This window comes from Macrotis lagotis, chromosome 7 (assembly GCF_037893015.1).
Source record: "Macrotis lagotis isolate mMagLag1 chromosome 7, bilby.v1.9.chrom.fasta, whole genome shotgun sequence".
Classification (NCBI taxonomy): Eukaryota; Metazoa; Chordata; class Mammalia; order Peramelemorphia; family Peramelidae; genus Macrotis; species Macrotis lagotis.
This window is the reverse complement of record NC_133664.1, coordinates 52,994,810-53,016,370: the sequence shown is the minus strand read 5'-3', so window position 1 is coordinate 53,016,370 and position 21,561 is coordinate 52,994,810. Positions and strand designations below refer to the sequence as shown.

The 21,561-nt window shown below is 34.6% G+C and overlaps 2 protein-coding genes across 5 annotated transcripts in view; one reads left to right on the top strand and one right to left on the bottom strand.

Annotated features, from left to right (window-relative positions):
• Positions 1-1,758, bottom strand: part of ABCB1 (ATP binding cassette subfamily B member 1) — a 199,455-nt gene extending 197,697 nt beyond the window's left edge. Inside the window, exon 1 of the mRNA XM_074192893.1 lies at positions 1,632-1,758. The gene's annotated coding sequence lies outside the window, so the exon portion shown is untranslated. The remainder of the gene's footprint in view (positions 1-1,631) is intronic.
• Positions 1-21,561, top strand: part of RUNDC3B (RUN domain containing 3B) — a 120,385-nt gene that overhangs the window by 57,062 nt on the left and 41,762 nt on the right. For all 4 annotated transcript variants that reach the window (XM_074192897.1, XM_074192896.1, XM_074192899.1 and 1 more), the window contains 3 exons: positions 11,332-11,421; positions 14,134-14,214; positions 15,792-15,960. In XM_074192897.1, the coding sequence (XP_074048998.1) occupies positions 11,332-11,421; positions 14,134-14,214; positions 15,792-15,960 (340 nt within the window). The remainder of the gene's footprint in view (positions 1-11,331; positions 11,422-14,133; positions 14,215-15,791; positions 15,961-21,561) is intronic.

Sequence of the window (21,561 nt, the reverse complement as noted above, 5' to 3'; positions counted from 1 at the left end):
AAGTTTTGCCAGTGCCTTGAAGCAGAGACTGGACACTAAACTCCAGTGTCTTGGCTCCCAGTGTTTGGAAAACAAATTTTAGAGGAGGCTGCCATTTTTGACATTCCATAACAGCTTAGGAAAAAGCAGATTCTAGATCCTAGGAAGCATTATTCTTTGGGTCATCCCAGTCTCTTTTCCTTTTAGAGCACTTATAGTTTGAGGTAATATAGCTGTGAGACTCTTGACTTGCTTGAAAGCTAGGAAGAAACTTTTATGTCTTATATTTTTTATTTAAGGAAAGGAGAGTTGAGTCTTCAAGCAAGCTGTGTGTGGGAAATAATTATGAATATGTTCTTACTAGTCATTAAAATGAATGTTTTTAACAGAATATTTCTAAAGAGATTGTAGAGGCAATTATACCAATAGAGAAAAGCACCTTGAAAATTTATTTATATGTTTCTCTTAGAGAAAATATTTGGTTTTAAAGATTATTTCATTAATCATCATTAATAATTAAGCTGAGTTAGAAATTTGAATATCAAAACAAATAGTTTTTTCCACTAGCTTCTAACTGAAATTCAGGATTTCCTTCAATTATTTAAAAACATTATTCTGAAAATGTCTTTATCAGACTGCCAAAAAGGGTCCACAACATATGATTTAGAAGTCTAGATTAGATACTAGATTTAGAAAATGCCAAACTAAGAATTTCACCATAATGAAAACAAAATTAATTTTATGTATACATAAATAAATACATACTTGCATACTTAAATATATACTTACAGACAATATAAATATACATATATTCCATACATGAAGAGGTTTTTTTTGGAGCATTGATTGTATTTAATTTTTCTCTTTTAAAACTTTTTTATTTTCAAAAATATTCCCCCCCAATTTTATGGAGAGAAAATTTTGAACATTCATTTAAAAACATTTTTTAGTTTGAAATTGTCTCTCTCCCTCTCTCACCCTCCCCACCCCCCTGAGACAGTAGCAATTTGATGTGGACTAAACATGATGAACAACATTTTAGGAGCAGTAATTTTTACCATAAAGTATCCAGTAATGTGTTGATATTCGTATATATATTCATAACATCTATCATGGGATTGAACTGAGTGAAAATATTGTTCAAAAGAATATTTTTAGAACAAGTCTTTTAAATATTTACAGGGAAATGCTTGTTGTCCTGCTCTGAGGTGTGAGCCTTCCTTTCTGTTGTAAAGGAAATGATTCAACTGTGATAAAGCCCACAGAATGAAAATGCTTTCTTATATATACTGTTCAAAGAAAACAGTTTCTGGGCAGTTTTTGCATATATATATTAACCAGTGAAAATGGTCTGCAATTTTCATTTTTGTGATCCAGTAATTGTCCTTCAAAGGGAGATTTTTCCCTCACAGAAATGGCACATTTAAGTAGGGAAGAGATGAGTAGATGGACAGTTATATCAGCCCCCCTGTCCAGCTCCTGAGCAGAATAAAAGTCAAAAGGCTCATTATGGCTTTTTGTTTCAAACTGAAGCATTCCTCCAGAACCCAATTAAATAATTTCTTGATTATAAGTCATTTTGACTGAAAACAAATTGCAGAAAAAATAGCATTATCAAAAAAAATGCAGAAAATAAAACAGAATATCCTTACCTTTAGCTTAGTAGCCCCACCAATAAAAGCTGTGTAGATAGAGGTGACAAACAAACGCACTGGTCTTCCAGCCTGAGAGCACCTAAATCAAATGGGTTTCTTCTTGTTCTGCCCTTCACAGATAAAGAGTAATGAAATCCTAAAAAGGTGATCCAGGAATTCACCCCAGTGCAGGAGGAGGAGCAGCCTGAGCCAAGGTGGGCAAGTTGGAAAGCGCTGACCAGTGAGAATCCTAGGATGGGCTAGAAAGGGAGGGGATAAAGTAAGGCTCCTTCTTGGGAAGCCAGACATGCCTATTGCTGCAGAGCAGGAGAGAAGTTCAGTCGACCTCTTTGCTAGGATGGAGCTGATCATGGTGAGGAAATGTAATAAAATCTCAAGGAGTTTCATTTTGGTGGGGAGGGGCTTGCTTAACTTGGAGTGCCTCTGGAAAATGGCCACAACTGGCAGTTGACAAGGAAAGTTGGACCCTGAAACTGAAAAATTGGGGAGTTCTGTATTGATAGGAGCCAGGGAAGAATAGGGGACCTTCAAGAGAACAGTTTTCTGAAAGCCAAGGTTTGGCCATATCCCCAACTAACTCAATAAACTCTAGCTCCTCCCTGTTCTCTCCAGGATGATGTTTAAGCTCCACCATTTGACATACAAGTCCCCTGAACAACCTGTTCTCTTCTTCCCTTTTCAACCTTTTTCTACATTATTTCCCTTTCCCACACTCCACAGTCCAGCCAATGATGTCCTCTTGCTGCTTCTTAAACTTGGCACTGGTCAGTCAACAAGAATTTATTAAATACCGACTGTATCCCAGATGTTCTGCTACTTGATAGGAATATAGAGAAAAAGGCAAAATAGTCTTTGTCCTCAGGGATCTTATATTCTTTCTTGGATTCCTGGTTTCCTTGAAGACTTCACTCATGGGCTGCTTTCTGGGACTCCCATTAAGGTTAAGTTGTAACTGTTTCATATGACTTTTAACATAGTGTCTCACTTCTTAGAATGTAAGGTCCTATTAGGATAACAATTTAAACAATGACAGCAACATGGTAAGACAAACAACTTTGAAAGATTTAAAATTTCTGATCAATATATTGCCCAGCCGCATTTCTGAAGTACTGATGATGATGAGGCAGGCTACAAACATTTTTCAACATGGTCAGTGTATTTTGCTGAACTGTTAGTGTTTGTTTTAGGGATTTTGTTTTTATTTTCCAATGAAGGGAGAGATGAGAAGTTTTAAAAAAAATTTGTCAATTGGGGGAAAAATAAAATAAAAGTTACCTTAAAAATGTAAGCTGCTTGAAGACATGTGCTTAATAAATAATTATTGATTGATTGAGTTATATTTTGAGGAGTTGAATTGCAGACAGAAGTGAGATGGACTTTTTCCTTCTCCATTCCCTCCCCCAAGTACATTTATAACTCATTCCTCCTTCCCCTGCTCCTTAGTGACTGACAAACTAGTTAGAGATTAAAACTGAAGGAGAATCCAAAAGATTGGAAATGCTAAAATAGATTGAAGAAATTTTCTATAAAAATGTATATGAATATGCATATTATAGCTTGAAGGCAATGACATTTACTTATTTTGTTGGTTGATGATATCCATCCTTCTAATTTACTTTGTTAATCATGGCAAGTACATCCTGTTTAAAAGTGAACACGTGTTTGCTTTCAAGGTGGTGTGATTTTTTTTCTTTTTCTTTTTGATTTTAGAAAGGTTTTATTTATTTTGAGTTTTACAGTTTTCCCCTAATCTTGCTTCCCTCCCCCACCCCCCCACAGAAGGCAGTTTGTTAGTCTTTATATCATTCCCACAGTATGCATTGATCTAAGTTGAATGTGATGTGAGAAAGAAATCATATCCTTAAGGAAGACACATATAGTATGAAATATAGCAGAATTATATAATAAGACAATGTTTTAAAAATTAAAGGTAATGGTCTTTGGTCATTGTTCAAACTCCACAATTCTTTCTCTGGATACAGATGGCATTCTCCATTGTAGATATCCCTAAATTGTGCCTGATTGTTGCCCTATTGGTACGAGCAAGTCCATTAAGGTTGATCATCACTCCAATGTTGTGTACAATGTTTTTCTGGTTCTGCTCATCCTGTTCAGCATCAGTTCATGCAAATCCTTCCAGGCTTCCCTGAATTCCCATTCCTCCTAGTTTCTAATAGAACAATAGTGTTCCATCACATACATATATACCACAGTTTGTTAAGCCATTCCCCAATTGATGAACATTCCTTCAGTTTCCATTTCTTTGCCACCACAAACAGAGCTGCTATGAACATTTTTGTACAGGTGATGTTTTTACCCTGGAGTGTGACTTTTTCCAAGTACTGTTATTAGGGACAAAGGGAAGTGAATTTAACTGTAACACTTCAGCATTTGTTGAGTTGCTATGGAAAAAGATTAGTTCATTCTTGCTGTTTATAGTTATGATAGAATTGAGTAGAAGCAAATCACCAAAGCGTTTCAGTAATTAGAAGAACTCATGGTCTGTTGAAGAAAAGGGTTCTCATGTTTGAGATAAGACATGAAAAAGAAATCTGTGTAGGCTTATGGAATTAGTCATGGAATGATTTTTTTAATTTGTTTTGCATATGTGATCTTTTGGTATAAGGAATGCCCATTGAATAAAGTTCCTCTATCAATGTAGATTGGCAATTATTTTACAAATTATAATCTTAGAGGGTTATCAGGGGACACTGAGAACATAAGTGATTCAACCAAGGTCATGCAGTTTGACCTTGAACCCAGGTCTTCCTGATTTTGAAGTCAGTTCTCTTCTCTATATACTAAGTTATAAATACTTTTATAACTGAAGAAAAGACATTGTGGGTGGAATATGAAAATCAGAACTCATCTGAGTAATGAAAAGGTGTTCTTTGAGTCAGCATGTGTCTCATAGCTAAAGATGGTTCCAAGTACTTTTGAGTTTAAAACTCCTAATATTCTGATGAATTCTAATAATACTGGGTGGGGGATGATTCTCAATAGGAAAAAATTCAGGTGATGACTCAGTTCTTCATGATTCATATTTTAATAATTTCATCATCAGCTCATATGCTAAAAAGTAATCAAGAACATTCATTGAAGCCTGATGCCCAGGACCTTTGCCTTTTCAACTGCAGTAGCTTCATAAATGCTTGTTAGAATTGGAAGCTTCAGGGATCAGTACTGGACTGTGTGATTTACTCTTTCAGTCAAATTTAGATATAAATTAACTTAGCCATCTGGGCAGAGACTTCCCCTGCAAAGAGCAAATAGTCCCACAGTATGCCTTCCCCCTCTGCCACTTAAGGAGAATTCAAAACTACCATTAATTTAATAGAAAGCCTTTTTTTCCCTGCCAAAAATTGTTTGGATAGCTGACTACATTTCATAGGTTTTTAAGGGTTTTCTGCATATCAAGAGTGTCAGTATGATGTTGTAAATGAGCTGGTCTCAAGGAAAGGAAGACATGGAATGAAACCCCAGCTCTTTTATATATGTATATCTATGTATATGGGAACATACACAAAAATAAATACATACACATGCATACATATATGTGTGTGTGTGTGTATGCTCAAGGTGAGCATATGGGAACCTAATGTTTCAATGCTCTAGGCAATTCTCTAAGACTTGAAGTTTCAGAGAACATGCTGCCCCTCACTGGCAAAGGGAGTTCTCAATTTGGAAGTCCCCTGTAACAAGTGACTTCAACAGGGTCAGTCACTATCCCTCTCCCTATGTCTCAAATGACAGTGAAGCGCTAGTAATAAAAATGGAAAAAGAAGAAAAATTGCTTGTATAAAAGAAGATGGGTAGGCTTAGCTATGGTTATAAAGTTCTTTATAGCCTTTACCTAGCTCTGATTATTGAACAAATTCAGTCATGAAACTTGATGTAATTCTACTCAAGTATACTTAATGGATATGTCATTCCAGCTGCATGAGTACATATGACTTTTAATCTTATATAATTCTTGCTTATGTACTTACCAAAAAAAATAGATCTAACTAATGAATTCACAAATAATGTATATTTTTAAGTTTAACCATTAACTCTGAAGTTCTGAAGTTATAGTAAGAAAATTAAGCAGTTATCTCAAGGACCTATAATTTCAGCAGTGCAGGAAACCTTTCCATGTATAATCTTGGCTTCTAGAGGGTCAGAGAGGTGACTTTTCCCAGTCATCTAATGAGAAAGTGTCATAACAGCTGCTAAGAGATGAGATTTGAACTTGGATCTTACTGACTCTAAGTCTAGTGTTCTTTTCTCATGAAGTTATATCATTTCAGAAATGTGATTAATCACTATGAGCTTATCTTTGATTATGATCTTCAAATCTTCCTCTTAATTCTGCTCACTTAATTTGGTTCTAGTTTCATTTAGATGCTTTATTCATACTCTTGGGTACTTAGATAGTACCAGAATTTAGAATTTAAATATATCTGGCTTCAAGTGTCACCTGAGATAATATTAGCTGGGTGACTGTTGCAAGATAGTTAATCTCTCAGCCCTTCATTCTCTTTATCTGTAAAACAGAAATAATATCTGTGGTTCTCATAAATTGGGAAATTCAAATGAATTGTCTGACAGTTGCCCTCTGAACTTGAACATGCTATATACAGATCAGTTATTATTATTAGTAATGGTGTAAGAAGGAAATAGAGTCAGAACTATGAATAGTGAAGATAATTTTCTAATGTTTTATGGTTTTAGATTAGATGAAGTTTCTAATATATGCACAACATTCATTAAACCTTTGTGAGATTATGTCCACTGTTGGAGTTTGTGGCAAATAAAATTGTTCCAACTACAATAAAGGAGATTGAGGCAGAGCTCTGAGCTTGTGGCACTTTAATAAAGGCTCCATGGTCTCCTGTAATGAAGTGGACCTCAAATCTTCCTCACGATCTGAGATTCCCCCTGCTTCCGTTCTAGGAGCTATATTCTCTTGGACAGGGTACACTATGTATCCAGAGAAACTACAAAGGGAATTCTGACAAGGGATGAAGCACTAACTCCTGGGGAAAGGGTGGAATGATCAGGGAAGGCTTAATAGAGATTGTAGCTGGAGTACTAAGCTTGAGCCACCTGAGGACCTCAATATCAGATTGACAGGTTTATATTTTATTCTAAAAACATTAGGGAATCACTGAGGTGTTTTGATGAGTACAGTAATATCATCAGACATGTATCTGAGGAAGTTTATCTTGGTAGCTAGACTGCTCAAATGGCAGGATCAGTTGGAGAGAGATTTTTGGAGTCGGATACCAGTTAAGAGGCTTTTGCATTAATCTAAATGAGAGGTAATAATGACCAGAACTAGGATGGCTGTTTGAAGAGAGAGGAAGATGAATTCAGCATTCTTTTGAAGATAGAATCAATGCAATTTAATTATCTGTTTGGATTTCAGGGGTGAAGGAGAAGGAAGAGTCAAGGATGATTCCTAGGTTATGAACCTGAGAAGATGGTAGTACCCTCAATGGAAATGGGAAGTCTGGAGGAGGGATGGATTTTGTTAAAATGATCATGTCTCATTTGGTCATGTTGCATTTGAGATGCCAATGTGGCTTATAGGTGGAGCTGTTTAGGTAATTGTAATACAGAACTGAAGCTTAAGAAAGAGGAGAAACTCAGCCTGATCACAGAGATTTGAATTGTGTACATGAAGGTGATAATTGAGCCCCTGGAAGTTGATAAAATGACCAAGAAAGAAAGTGAATAGATGAGAAGGGGCCCTAGAAAAAACATTCATGGACAACCACACTTAAGGCATGGGAAATAATGATGACTAGCAATAAGGTGAAAGAGTTCTCGGACTGGTGGAAGGAATAGGATTCTAGAACTGGGACACAGAAGCAAAAGGAAAGTGCTCAGGTGGAATAAGTTAATCTCTCAATAGCTTTTGACACAGTTGACATGGAATATGAGGACTAAGAAAAGGCCAAAGGATCGAGCAATGTGGAGATTGTTGACAACTATGGAGAGAACAGGTTCAGCTGAGTGGCAGGTTTGGAGTGCAGACCATAAGGAGTTGAAAAGTGAGCAGGTGAAGAGGAAGGACAGGTAGTGAATACAGGCAACATTCTGGGAATTTGACATTGAAAGCAAGAATAGATTTAAGATAGGTAAGCCCATAGAATTTTACCTCTTTAGTGACCAAAAGTGTTTAAATGACCTTCCAGGAAGTTATAAAGAATAGAAACCATAAAAGAACATCATGAAATTCCAATATGTTTCAGTTATAGTGCAATCTGCTCCCCATCAGTGATTTATTTAGTGTAGGGAATTCCTGTAAGGTAACTTTCCAAAGGAATGCAAAGCTGTAACTACTCTTCACCTGATAGTCTGAGAGAATTTCCTGGGGAACTAAGGAGTTGGAAGCCTACACCCTATGTCTGAGGTGAAATTTAAACCTGGGTCTTTCTACCTTCAAGTCTGACACTCTATGTATTACACCATACTTTCCACAGACCTCCAATATAGATGAGCCAGGTACATCTGGAAGTACAGTTGTTTCTTAGATTCTTTTCTTGTATCTTAAATGTCCTAATAGTAAGAAAAAAAATAAATGTACCTCCAAAAAAGTGAACAACTTCTTCTTGCTTGGGCAAGGAACTTGGTACATATTTGCTTTTAAACAAAAATGTCTTGGAAGAAAAGAGTTAATTTTCCATTGGAACTAATTTGCTTTATGGTTTTTTAAGCTTGAGAACAGGACCTTTGTAATATCCTTTGTAATATATTTTTGAAGTTCACGCTGTTATTTTGGTTAGGTTCTTGTAATAGAAATATTTTCTTTAGAACAAAGAAATATTTTTCAAGAGAGAAAGGGAATGTCTTAAAGCACATATTTAAACATTATTTGAGTTGTCACCCTGGATTTTTATTCTCTCAATTGTTGTATTTCTTGTTGACATGACCAAATCTCATTTGTCTCAATTTTTTCCATGAGAAAAAAAATGGGAAAGATAATATTTGTTTGTAATCATGTGAAATTCCTTGAAATCGTTGGTAATAGGAATTCAATTTAGATTTTAAAAATATTGATACCCTAGCTGTGATTAAAGCATCAGAGATGAAGACATATGCAAAAATTTTCAAAGAAGTTAAAAACCCAGAGGATTTGGTATCAAAGGAACTGAGTAACAAAGAACAGTTCTAACAGTGACTACCTGGGGGAACTTGGGGAATTAATCAACAAGTATGTACTAAGAGCCTACTATAGACAATGTGCTGTGTTAGGAACTAATATTCAAAGAGAAAAGTGAGATAGTCCATGACTTCAAAGAGTTGATAGTGGAGCTGGGGGAGATGCACACATGGATGTGTATTTGTTTATATGTATAATCATCTAATTTTGAAGGAGAGTACTAGCAGCCAGTGAAAATGATAAAAAAAACTTCATGTGATTCATGAGATAGAGCTACTATCAAGGAAACTAGGAATGTTGAGAGGCTTGGGCAAGGTCTTCCAATTCATTTTAGTGTAGATCTTTTGTGTATGATGGACCCTGTTGGCAGTGTCTGGGGAGCCTGTGGGCCCTTTCTCAGAATAATGGCTTTAGGTACATAAAATAAAATGCAAACCCTTATAAAGGAAGCCATCTGTATCAAAAGACAACTTTCAAAGTAACAGTAGTAGTAGTAGTAGTAATAATAATAAACTATAATACCTTAGAGCATCCTCTAGTAATACATAGCATTTATATAGCCCTTTAAGGTTTGCAAAGTGCTTTATATGTTAACTCATTTGCTCCTCATAACAACATTGTGAGATTGGTGCCATTATTATGCCCTTTTACAGATGAGGAAACAGACTGAGAGAAGTTAAAGTACTTGGTGAGGATCATATTGCTAGTAAGGGTCTCCTTCCTGAAAACGCATAGCCTACCTTATAGACAGAGAATAAATGGTTGTCTTTTATTTTTCTCAGTGCCTTTTGTTTATTTAAATTCTACATTAAGTATTACAATATTAACAAATTGTTCTTTTCTTTCTGTCCTTCTTAGATTTAAAATCAGTTCTGGGGCAGCTAGGTAGCGCAGTGGATAGAGCACCCATCCTGGAGTCAGGAGTACCTGAGTTCAAATCCGGCCTCAGACACAATAATTACCTAGCTGTGTGACCCTGGGCAAGTCACTTAACCCCACAGCCTTGCAAAAAAAAAATAATAAAATCAGTTCCATGTATGCTGAAAAAAATAAACAAAACAGTTGCTACTCCTAAATAGATTAAGTGAAATCCTTTTTTGAAAACAAATTACCTTCTTCATTGCCTGTGTTAATGTAAATATTAATTAAAAGACCTCTGGTGATAGCTCATTAGATCAAATTAGTTATATCCACCAGTTATATCATTAGTATTATTTTATTACATAGTTTCCATTTATTATCATCTCATTAATAAATAAATAAAGCTCTATTAAAGTCCTATTCAGTTACCTCATCAATATAGGAAAGTGACTGATTCTTTTTTGTTTTTTTGCAAGGCAGGGTTAAGTGACTTGGCCAAGGTCACACAGCTACATAACTATTAAGTGTCTAAGACTGGATTTGAACTCAAGTCCTCCTGACTCCAGGGCCAGTACTCTATCCATTGTGCCACCTCCCTGCCCCAGTGGCTTTGATTCTTGAAGGAAATGCTAGCCAGCCATAGATTCTGACATGTGCTTCCAAACTGGAAAGGCTACTGGTCTGTTCAGATGATAAGACCATGTGTCTCCCATCAGAAGACTAGCATAATTAAGTACAGAGAAGTTCATTACCAGAAACTTGGCTGCTAGGATAGAGCTAATTTCTTGGGACATGGTTTAATTTCATAGAACATGACCAATTAAGTCATGGGAAGAGTGGTCATCATAATTGTTAGAGGAAATAACATGTTTTATCCAACCATGGATAAACAATAGATTTTTGGATGCATTAATATAACAGATTAAAATTCTTCAAAGTCTCCTATAGAACTTATAAGAAGTGTTTATAAGAATCACATCTCATTTTTCCAGAAATTTTCTTCTTAGCATTAATGAAAAAAACGAAACCTTGACTGAATTTAGACAAAAATTACCTCCTTATTCAAGTTTGGCAGTGACATTGACCAGTAATTTTTTTTTTCATGTATCATTCGTTACTCTGGCATCTCACCTACCCTATCACCACTGCAATGTTGAGGGTTAGAATATTTTTCAAAAATTAGGCTTTCCACAGTTTTGTTGGGTTTTTTTTAGCAACTCAAAAAAAATCATCCACAGAAATCTTAAGCATGTATTCTGAGATTCAAGAAAAGTCAGACATCAAGCATAAATTATTTTTAAAAATTGCTTCTCTTAAGCATTTTCCTGTGTATCTGTAGCCAGAGAACTCTGAATATATAGGCAGATGTAACATAAGAATAATATAAGACCTAGTAGCATGTAGGTATTAAACTATAGATATAAGATTTTGTAAAAATGTTGCTAAACTCCCTTTGAATGGAAAAGAATTTCATAGATTGAATGAGTATTTCTGCATTTTTGAAAATGTGGATAAGTCTAGGTATATTAATAATATTTTAAAATATATGAAAACGGTTTTTCATATATCTTTCTAGCACATATCACATAAGGAATCAGAGTTCTTATTGAGGTCATTGTTCTTTATATCAAAGTCATTTGCTTTTATTGACTTGGCATAGTCAACTGTTTCATTTTTTTCCCCCAGGAGATTTTATGAAGATGGAGCAATTGTCTTGGGTGAAGAAGCAAATATGCTTGCTGGCATGCTGCTTGGACTCAATGCTATTGATTTCAGGTATTTATCCTGTCAAGTTCTATATAGCTTTTAATACATTCCCCTATAATCTTTCTTTTAATGGGTTCTAGTTGCATTTTATTGTTTTTAGTTTACATGTATGCAAAAAATTTGTGCTGTTTGAAATTTTTTTAAGGAATGGGGGGAGGAAGGTCTGGATCTACGATCCCTTCAAGGTAGGAATGCCTTGTGTGGAAATAAAAATCTTAAGTAAATAACATTTATGAACTACTCACTCCATGTAAAAATATTGGCACATAGTAGGGGCTTAGCAATTGTTTATTGATGATTGATTGATAATTATTATTTCATTTAACCCTCATCACCACCCTGCAAAATATCTCCTATTTGAGAGATAAGGAAACTGAGGTAACTAGAAGTTAACTGACTCACTCAGAAGCTAATAACTATAGGAGGTTACCTTTGAACTCAGGACTTCCAGATTCCAGGCTCAGCACTGTGCTATCTAGCCACCTCAGACTCCTGGGAATTCCATCCACTAGTATACATCAGCAATTGTTTAGCAATACGGAGGCACTGAGTGTTTAAATGATTAGGGTATGGCCACACAGTGTGATTCTAAGGCAGGACATGAATCTTCCTTATTCTGCAGCTCTGCTGTCTTTCATCACACCAATAGGTCCTGATAACTTACTTAACATATTGATTTTTTTTTCCCTTCCAAACTTTGATGGCAAAAATTCTAAAAATGGTTCGTTTTAGGAAGAGATTTTGACTTAATTGAAACTTGAGAAGTTGATTGGCATTGGTGTATGGCTCTTATGCAGCCAGGGCACAATTTTTTACTGCCTTCCCCTCATACCAAGCACTGGAGTATGATCTGACTCCCTCTGAATGTTGCATTTGTCTTGAATGGGGAGGTAGAGGTTGGGGGGGGCTGAGGGAGGGAGTATATCTTTTGGTTTTTTTGGCTTTTTGCAAGGCAAATGGGGTTAAGTGGCTTGCCCAAGGCCACACAGCTAGGTAATTATTAAGTGTCTGAGACCAGATTTGAACCCAGGTACTCCTGACTCCAAGGCTGGTGCTTTATCCACTATGCCACTTAGCTGCCCCATGGAGAATATCTTTAATGTAGAAAGAGATGTATTAAAGTGACTTCTATACTGGTGTGACCATGTTCCTGACATGATATTTTAAGCCCTGGTTTTGGTCTTTATTCCTATATTATGCAGCATTCTTGGAAGTTGATGCTTATTTTGATCAAGCTAACTTGGTTTGATTTTCTAGATAAGATGTTCCAAAAAATGATTAGTGTACTAATATACTATTAAAAGAGGCAGTGTGATTAATGGATAGAGTGCTGGACTTGAAGTTTGGAAGACACAAGTTCAAAGCTTACCTTTGAAACTTCTAAGTTGCGTTACCATGGTTAAGTTACTAACCCTCTGTGAGTCTCAGATAAGTCTCACTAAGTTCACAGATAGTTGCAATCTCTCTTGGTGGAGGGAGTTCCTATACCAGCAAAATCACAAGGAGTTGATATTTTGACTTACTACTGTTTTAAGTTCTGAAGGGAAAATAACTTTTTAACCATACATAATATTTTAACTGAAATATAATGAAATGAAGAGAGTTTATAGCAAAGAAGTTATTCCTTCATTCTTCTGAAGTATCACTACACCATAATGTAGTATAGGTAGAAATTGTAGAAAACTGAGCAGAAAAACTGAGATCATGGTAATGAAGGGCAATTATTCAAAAAAATCTTTTTAACAATTTCATAGCATATGATAGCATATGATTACTGAGCAGTACAGTAATTTAGAGGTCAGCATACTTTCTTTATAGGGCATGTATTTTAATCTGCTTAGTGTTTCAAGAGAGGCTTAACAAGGTAAATAATTTGTTGAAAGTCATGTTGCCAGTAAATGATAGATTGGAGACTAAAAACTGAGGCAATTAGATTTAGTGATGATTTCTATTATTTAAAAATAAGCTTTGGACAGAGGAACTGCTTTTGGGGTCAGGAAGGCCTAGGTTTGAGTACTTTCTTTAATACTCATCTTTGTTACCATAAGAAGGTCACCTAGCTTCTTGGAGCTTCAAATAACTCTTGAGACTATGTTACATATGAAATTTCAATCTTTATCAGTGGGAGGAGTTTCCTAACCAAGAGCTTCCTATCTCGGTGAGATCTCAAGACTAGTTCAAAAATAAAATACTGAATCAAATCTCATTTTGTACAGAAAGCATTATATATCATGTCTTCAACAATAGTATATATATATATATATATACTATTATATATATATACATATATATCATGTCTTCAACAATAGTAAGTTTCTTCAAAATATTTTACTTTTATTTAAGATTGAAGTAATCTTATGCATTATGTTGAAAGCTGCATCTAAAGAGAGCACATTGGCATTCTTGTGGAAATAATTTTTCAAAATCTAATAGAAGAAAAGAGAAAATACAGCTCCACATCAAAAGAATATATGTGGGATGATTATATTTCTGTAAGGTACTTTTTATGCTATACAATCCATCACTGTGTGAAATGACTTGTCAGTAGAGTTTAGCAGTGTTTATTTTTAAGTTTTAGTATGCAACGACTGAGGATGACTTAATGTAAACTTTATTCTACAATCAATTTGATAACAAAATCAAATGATCAAGATTGCTAAATTTTTCTTTTAATTTCTTTTTTTCATGTAAAATATTTATTTATTGTCTTTATTATCTTAGCTTCTGCCTGAAGGGAGAAGGCTTGGATGGCAACTTTCCAGCTGTCATAGATTATACTCCATATTTGAAATTTACCCAGAGGTATCTCATCTTTTTTTGGCTATTTTGCAGTACTTTACATTTGTATACCTCATAATTATTTCTTGAAGTTTTGTGTTAATCTAATAAATTTTCAAATGTCTTTGAGAAACTGTTGTAATCAAGAAAACATGAATATCCATATTTCCTTGCTTTAGAAAATTATAAAAATTAGACAACTGTCATAGACTGGTCTCAAAAAGTAGTTTCATTTTTAATTCATTAAAAATAAATTAGTCAATTTTCTATACTGAAAAAGTAAAGCAATAACCAACATAGAACTGTTAAAAACACTATAAAAAAGGGTATAGTCAAATCAACTCTGAGAATGATCACAGGGTCATAGACATTGGATTAGGAAAAAACCTATTGATATCAAATCTAACCCCATCCCCACCCCTTATTATAGATGAGGAAACTGACCACAAGAGCTTGAAGCCAATCAACAACCACTTACTATACGCTGACTATAAAGAAAGGTCCAAGATGTCCCTGACTTAAATGTTTTACATGTTGTTGGCTTGGCTAGTCTGAAGCAAGTCCAGCCATTACACTGATGTCATAGATCAAAATCACTGGTTCAAAGATGGATTATATACACCTGATAAATGGTGTAGAGGACTGAAATTATGACATAATTGTGACAATAAAATGGGAAGAACATACATTGTAGCATACATGCAAAGTTACTTAGCATAAAGCTAAGTAAGATATTGTAAAATATGTTTTGTGGATTTTGCAGCATCCTAAACAAAAGTAGAGAATCTGTTATTCAATATAAGCTCCTTTAGGGCAAGGATGTCACAAAGCGCATAATATATCTAACAACTTTTGTTCCATTTTCTTTTGGACAGTAATTTTCCCGACAAACATTATGCAAATAGTTAATGAACATTCCTGTTATTCTTTCCATAACAAATTCTGAGCATTTATATTAGTAAACATTAGACTCAACTCTGTTCTGACTATTGACCTGCACTGCAGTATTCCAAAGTACTCATGTTAAAAATATATTCCATATTCGTTGGATTTTTCCTTCTGTGATAATATTGTGTTTCTTAGAAATCGTCATTAAATTCCTGAGTTCATTTAACTCTAGTGAAAGAACCCATAATAGTAATTGGAAATTTGCTTAGAGCAATTAGTAGAATTGGTGTAGGGTCAGTAATCTCATGATAGAAACATTGCATTGATACATTTAAGAAGAGGAAGTATACATTGGCTTCATTTGCTTTTGTGTGCTAATGCATCCATATTTTTAATAATCGAAAGTGGTCTGATTTCCTTCCAGCATTGAAATAACTCATGTCACAATTATTCATAGACACTGAGAACAGACAGAATATAGTTTTTGCAATATGATAAAATCTGTATTCCAGCTGTGTTCATATTCACCCAAAGCTTTCAAGCCTCTTCCCTCTAAGTCTTTAGCTCAAGTCTTTAAAAATGAGAAGTTTCAACTAGACTTGACTTTTGAAATATTTACTCGAAAACAAACTAAAGCTAAATAATATAATATTTTCAATTTCAAAAATTCATTTAAACAATATTTGCTTGTTCATGATGTTTTGTTTTTATAGTTCTGATAGTATCAGCAGTGATGAAGAAGAATTAAGGACTTTGGGGAGCAGTGGTAGTGAAAGTAGTACTCCCGAGAATATTGGTCCTCCTTTTATCATGGATGAAAATAGTTGGTTCAACAAATGTAAGAGAGTTAAGCAGAAATATCAACTTACCCTGGAACAAAAGGTAATTAACCAGTTCATCAGAAATTAATTTGATCCTTTACATCAGCCTAAATTTATTTTAATAATACTTTCCCTGATTACATGGAAAATTTTAACAATTTTTTTTAAATTTTGAGTTCCAAATTCTCTCCTTAACTACCTTTATTCCTCTTTCCCTGAGACAGCAATGTAGTATGTTATATATGTGCAGTCATGCAAAATATTTCCTTATCTGGTAATATTATAAAATAAAATGTAGACCAAAAAAAAGAAATGAAAAATAATATGCTTTGATCTGCATTCAGACTCCATTAGGTTTTCCCTCTGGAGGCAGATAATATCTTTTATCTTTTAAGTCCTTTGTCTTGGATCATTGTATGCTGAGAATAGCTAAGTCATTCACAGTTGAACATTATATAATATTGCTCTTATTGTATACATTGTTTTCCTGGTTCTGCTCACTTCACTTTGCATTAGGTCATTAAATCTTTTGAGGTTTTCATCATTTGATATAGCGTGTATTTCAATTTGTTCAGCCTTTCCTCACTTGATGGGTAATTCTTTGTTTAGCCATTCCTCATTTGATGGATAATTCTTTGTCACCACAAAAAGAGTTGAAATAGATAGATAGATAGAGAGAGAGAGAGAGAGAGAGAGAGAGAGAGAGAGAGAGAGACATATGCATTTGCAAGGCAATGGATTAAATGGCTTACCCAAGGTCACATAGCTAAGTAATTATTATGTGTCTGAGATCAGATTTGAACTCAGGTCCTCCTGTCTCCCTGGCTGGGGCACTATACACGGTGTCACCTACCTGTCCTTTTTGATTCTTTGGGATATAGACCTCTAATAATGGTATTTTTGGGTCAAAGGGTACCACAATTTGATAGCCTTTTGGACATGGTTCCAAATTGCATTGCAGAATAGTTGAATCAGTTCAGAACTCTACCAATGGTGTATTAGAGTCCCAGTTTTTTCACATCTTCCTTTTTGGTCATATTCACCAATCTGATATGAATGAAGTGATAATTGAGAGTTGATTTAATTTATATTTCTCTAATCAATAATGATTTGGAACATTTTTTTCCTGTATACTTACAGGTAACTGATTTCTTTATCTGAAAACTGCCTGTTTATTTTTTTGACCATTTTTCAATTGGGCAATGATTTTTATTCTTATAAATTGGTTCAGTTCTCTATATATTTGAAAAATAAAGCCTTTATCAGAGAAATCTACCTTAAAATTGTTTCCTTGCTTTCTGATTTCTTTCTAGTCTTGGTTTTGTTTATACAAAGTTTTTTTCAAAATCCCATTATATATCTTGTCATGCTATCTCTTGTTTCTCATACTGTATAATTCAGCATTGTGATTGTTATTCAGTTATTTGCAGTTGAATTCAACTCTTGGTGACCCCATTTGAGGTTTTCTTGGCAAAGAGGTTTTTACCATTTACCATTGGTTTTTACATTTCCTTCTCATTTTATAGATGAGGAAATTAAGTGATTTTCCCAGAGTCTTACAACTAGAAATTGTCTGAGGATAAATTTGACCTCAGGTCTTGTAACTCCATGACTGCTACTCTATCTGTTGCGTCACCTAACTGTCCATAATTTCTACAGCATTTGCTTTAAAAGGATTTTAATAAAGTGATCTTTTAAGTTTTTCTTTTGGTGTTCTTTTTGTTCCTTCTAATTAAGAATGTAAGAGTTCATCATCACATCAGTTAGACTTTTATTGTTTGACAGTTACTAATTTAGTGCCGTAATTCAACAGCCTAATTTCCTTTTCTTCCTTATTCTGTTTATTGATATTCATAGGAAACAGAATCTGGAAAGGATCTTTAAGATCATCTAGCCCCTTCTCCTTATTTTACTGATGTAGAAATTGAAGATTGAGCACACAAATAATGATTGGCAGCTCTAATTCCAAATTGATAGTTTTTTACACTCATGCATGTTTGTGATTTTAATGTGGCAGTATATGAGACATTCATTTGATTTAGATAAAGTATATATATATATATATATATATGTATATATATATATATATATATATATATATATATATATATATAACTATTTTTCTCTCCCAGTGAGATATGTGAACCTGTTGGTTATTTTCAGTTTCCTTATTTTTAAATAAATTTTTATTGGTGTCTTTTGTTTTTAAATAGCTTGATTTTCCTCTGCAGACTCACTTCCCAGAGACATCTCACAAAGATGCTGTATAACAAAGAATATGTTAAAAAAAGTAAAAAAAGAGGAAACAATCAGTGAAAAAAATCTGAAAATATGGGCACTATTCTACAATATGCAAAGGAAAAGGAGAGACATCTTTTTAAAGCCTTTCTCTGAGGCTGTGCTTGTTCTTTGTGATTTTTTTTTTGTAAATTACTTTCAATTATTTTGTTTCTGTCTATTTACATTATTATATTCTTGGTTCTGCCTTCTTAACCCTAAATTAGGTAAATATTTCAGTGTTTTCTTTGTAGTCATCATATTTATCATTTGTTATAACCTAGTAATATCCCATTGCATTCATGTACCGCAGTTTCAATTCCCCACTTGGTGGGCATCTGTTTTGTTGCTAGTTCTTTGCTTTAAGCCAGAATGATGCTCCTAAAAATATTTTGCATTCACACGAAGACTTTCTTTTCATTCATTTATTAATCTGGTACTTCACTGTAGTGTGGAGATGAGCAGCAGTTCTATTATTTTCTAACATTTAAGTTCAAGCTTTGGAAAGTAATGCTAAGCATTATCTAAAGGATCTAAATCCCTGCTTGGTGATGGATTATTTCTCTCTTGTTGGAAGACTAACATCGTTCTAACAAAGGATCTCACTACTAGAAGTCTGGCCACTAGGTGATGACTTATTTTGACCACAGCAACTCCCTAGTGAGAGCTTGGCACACAGTAGGAGCTTAATAAATAGAGGTTGTCATATTGATGTCTTCAGTGCTAGATATGGCACAATAGGACATAGGAAAGTAGTTGACACAGTTCCTTCCTTTAGAGCACTTTGCTGTCTAATTGTTTTCTACTATTTCTGCTATTCCCCCACAATTCCCAGCTTCTTGCCCCTAAGTGAGTAGAACATTTCCTATTCTCCATACCAAACCATATTATCATATTTATAATTTCTTGAAGCTATTGGGCAAATTCATTGTCATTCTCTTGTATACTAGGATAAAGGATAAGTTCACATATCCCAGTTTTGATTTCCTTTCCCCCTTCTAAAGACCTCCATTCTCATTCACAAATTGAACTTATTACTTTTGGCACTCAAAAGAAAGATTTAGACTATTGTAATAGTGTTTGTTGATGCCACTGTTCTTCCACAGGGGAATGAGGGTAGATAAGATAAGAGGGTTTGGTGGAAACAGTGTGATAAATATCTCTGTTGTCACAGGTTCAGTTGGCTGGCTCTCAGGTTCTTAGGATGCTCATATACCATTATTCCCCCTTTGTTCTTTGTAAGGATCTAGAGAAACTCACATTGGGTTCTTTCTTTACAAAAACCTTCTTGGGTGACATAATATCATGCAGTTGATTTACTTTCCAAATTAGCTTATAGATGTAATAGCAGTAATTAATAATAATAATAATAATAATAATAATAATAATAATAATAATAATAATAATAATAAACTGTCTGGAGAGCTTTTTGATGAAGGCAGGGTGTCCCAAAAGTCTTAGTGCAGTGCTAACATTTTTACATTGCACTCAGATTTCTCACTTGAGCCTCAAAACAGTCCTGCAAATTAGGTACTCTAATTATCCTCATTTTACAGATAAAGAAAATGAAATTCAGTAGTTTTCGATGATTTGCCCAGGGTCACAGAACTTGTATCAGTGATAGAAACTATGCATGTAAGTCTTCCTAACTTTAAAGTCAGTATTGTCTCCTCTGCACCATACTGCCTCTCTTACACAGGTTTATTTGATCTGTCCCATAGAAATAGCTCTCTAGTGAACCTTCTGCCTGCCTACAGATATGTTTGAGTATAATCCTATCCAGAGGCTATAAAATCCTGAAGCTCCTTCCCAGGCATGGGAAAGATTAGATTATCTAAGTATATTTTGGATGTTAAGACCATTTCATTATGTTCTAAGACTAACAGAAAGTTGGCTGTGCACAGTGTTCACAAATGAAAACCCTTTAATATTTGAATAACCAGAAGCTCATCCCCGGACCCCATTTGATAATAGGGAGTTTCCTGTAGCAGGGAGTGACTCAGACAGAAGAATGTCAGGAGAAGGAGTGGCTGTCCTAAATGTTGAGAAGGAGGAGGAATACAGGAAGAGTGCTTTTAGGGAGTGCCTGCTTTTCTACCTCAAATGTTCTTGAATATGACTTCCTTGAAAAACAGGAGTCTTTGTACTTCATTTTCCAATTCCACTGAATCTGGAAGAAATACCAGGTATGTTTCTTTAGATTGAAGCTGCTATGGACATTGAAAATAGAGTACAAAGACCACTGGCCTTTGGGAACCTAGAGATAGAAATTGCAGCAATTTCCTTGTTTAATAAAATTTTGTCCTGAAATTTAAGACAGATTATTCAAAGATCAGCTTTGAACTAGTATAGGGAGGACATTGGGACCTCACTGACTCTATGAGGCAAGATCTCTCTCTCCAGGTCCCAGTGATGTCCTGACAGCTTTTGGTGTCTCTTCTCTAATGCTTTTAGGTCAGACCCTTCTTGGTTATCTTGTGTTCTCCAAGGTAACTGCCATTAACTAGTCCCGTTTTTACTATCTAACATCAAATAGGTATATTCACTTTGAAGATATAACAAGATGATAAGTGCATCCCCCCTTCCCAGTGCCTAAAGGGTACTTTCTCTTCTTCCCTACCTGGGATCTGGGGACAAAGGGCCTATAGCAGAGTTTCTATATATAGAAACTCTGAACTGGTCTCACCTAGTTTTTTCCAGATGGATCAATGCTGCTGGATGAATGCTTGTGTTTGTTAGCAGTGTCTTCACTCCTGAAATCCATTTCTCACTCCTTGGAATAGAACTGCTGGCTTTGTAGACTTCAACTCCAAGAGGTTATTTCTTCTGACTCAACTTCAGAGCCTCCAAATTAATCTTCTTGAACTAAAATGAAAGAATAAATATCAAGGCAGACAAAGACCTCAGTCTTGTTTCTGTGAGGTCAGTCTCTGAGGGGAGAAGGCCCCTATACACCAAAATATTTAAAGCAGAACTTTTTTGTGAAAGCCAAGAATCAGTAATAAAGTAAATTTCCACCTGATTGGGTATGGCTAAACAAATTGGGGTTTGAATGGAATGGAATAAATATTACTGTATTATAAGAAATTATTATATATATACTATATACTATATATAATATATACTATATTATAAGAAATTATGAATGCAGAGAAATAATAGAAAGATCTACATATTTAATGAAGAGTGAAATAAGCAAAATCAGAAAGCAGTATACACAATAATTATGACTATAAATAGAAAGATCACCACATACAAAAGAAATCAAAAGTCAAATGTTGTAAAACTAAAAAAAAAGCATAGCATGAAATAAGAGATGTGTGAAGACACTCCTGTGCTATCTCTTTGTAGAAATAAAAGGAAAAAATCTTCAGACATTAAAATT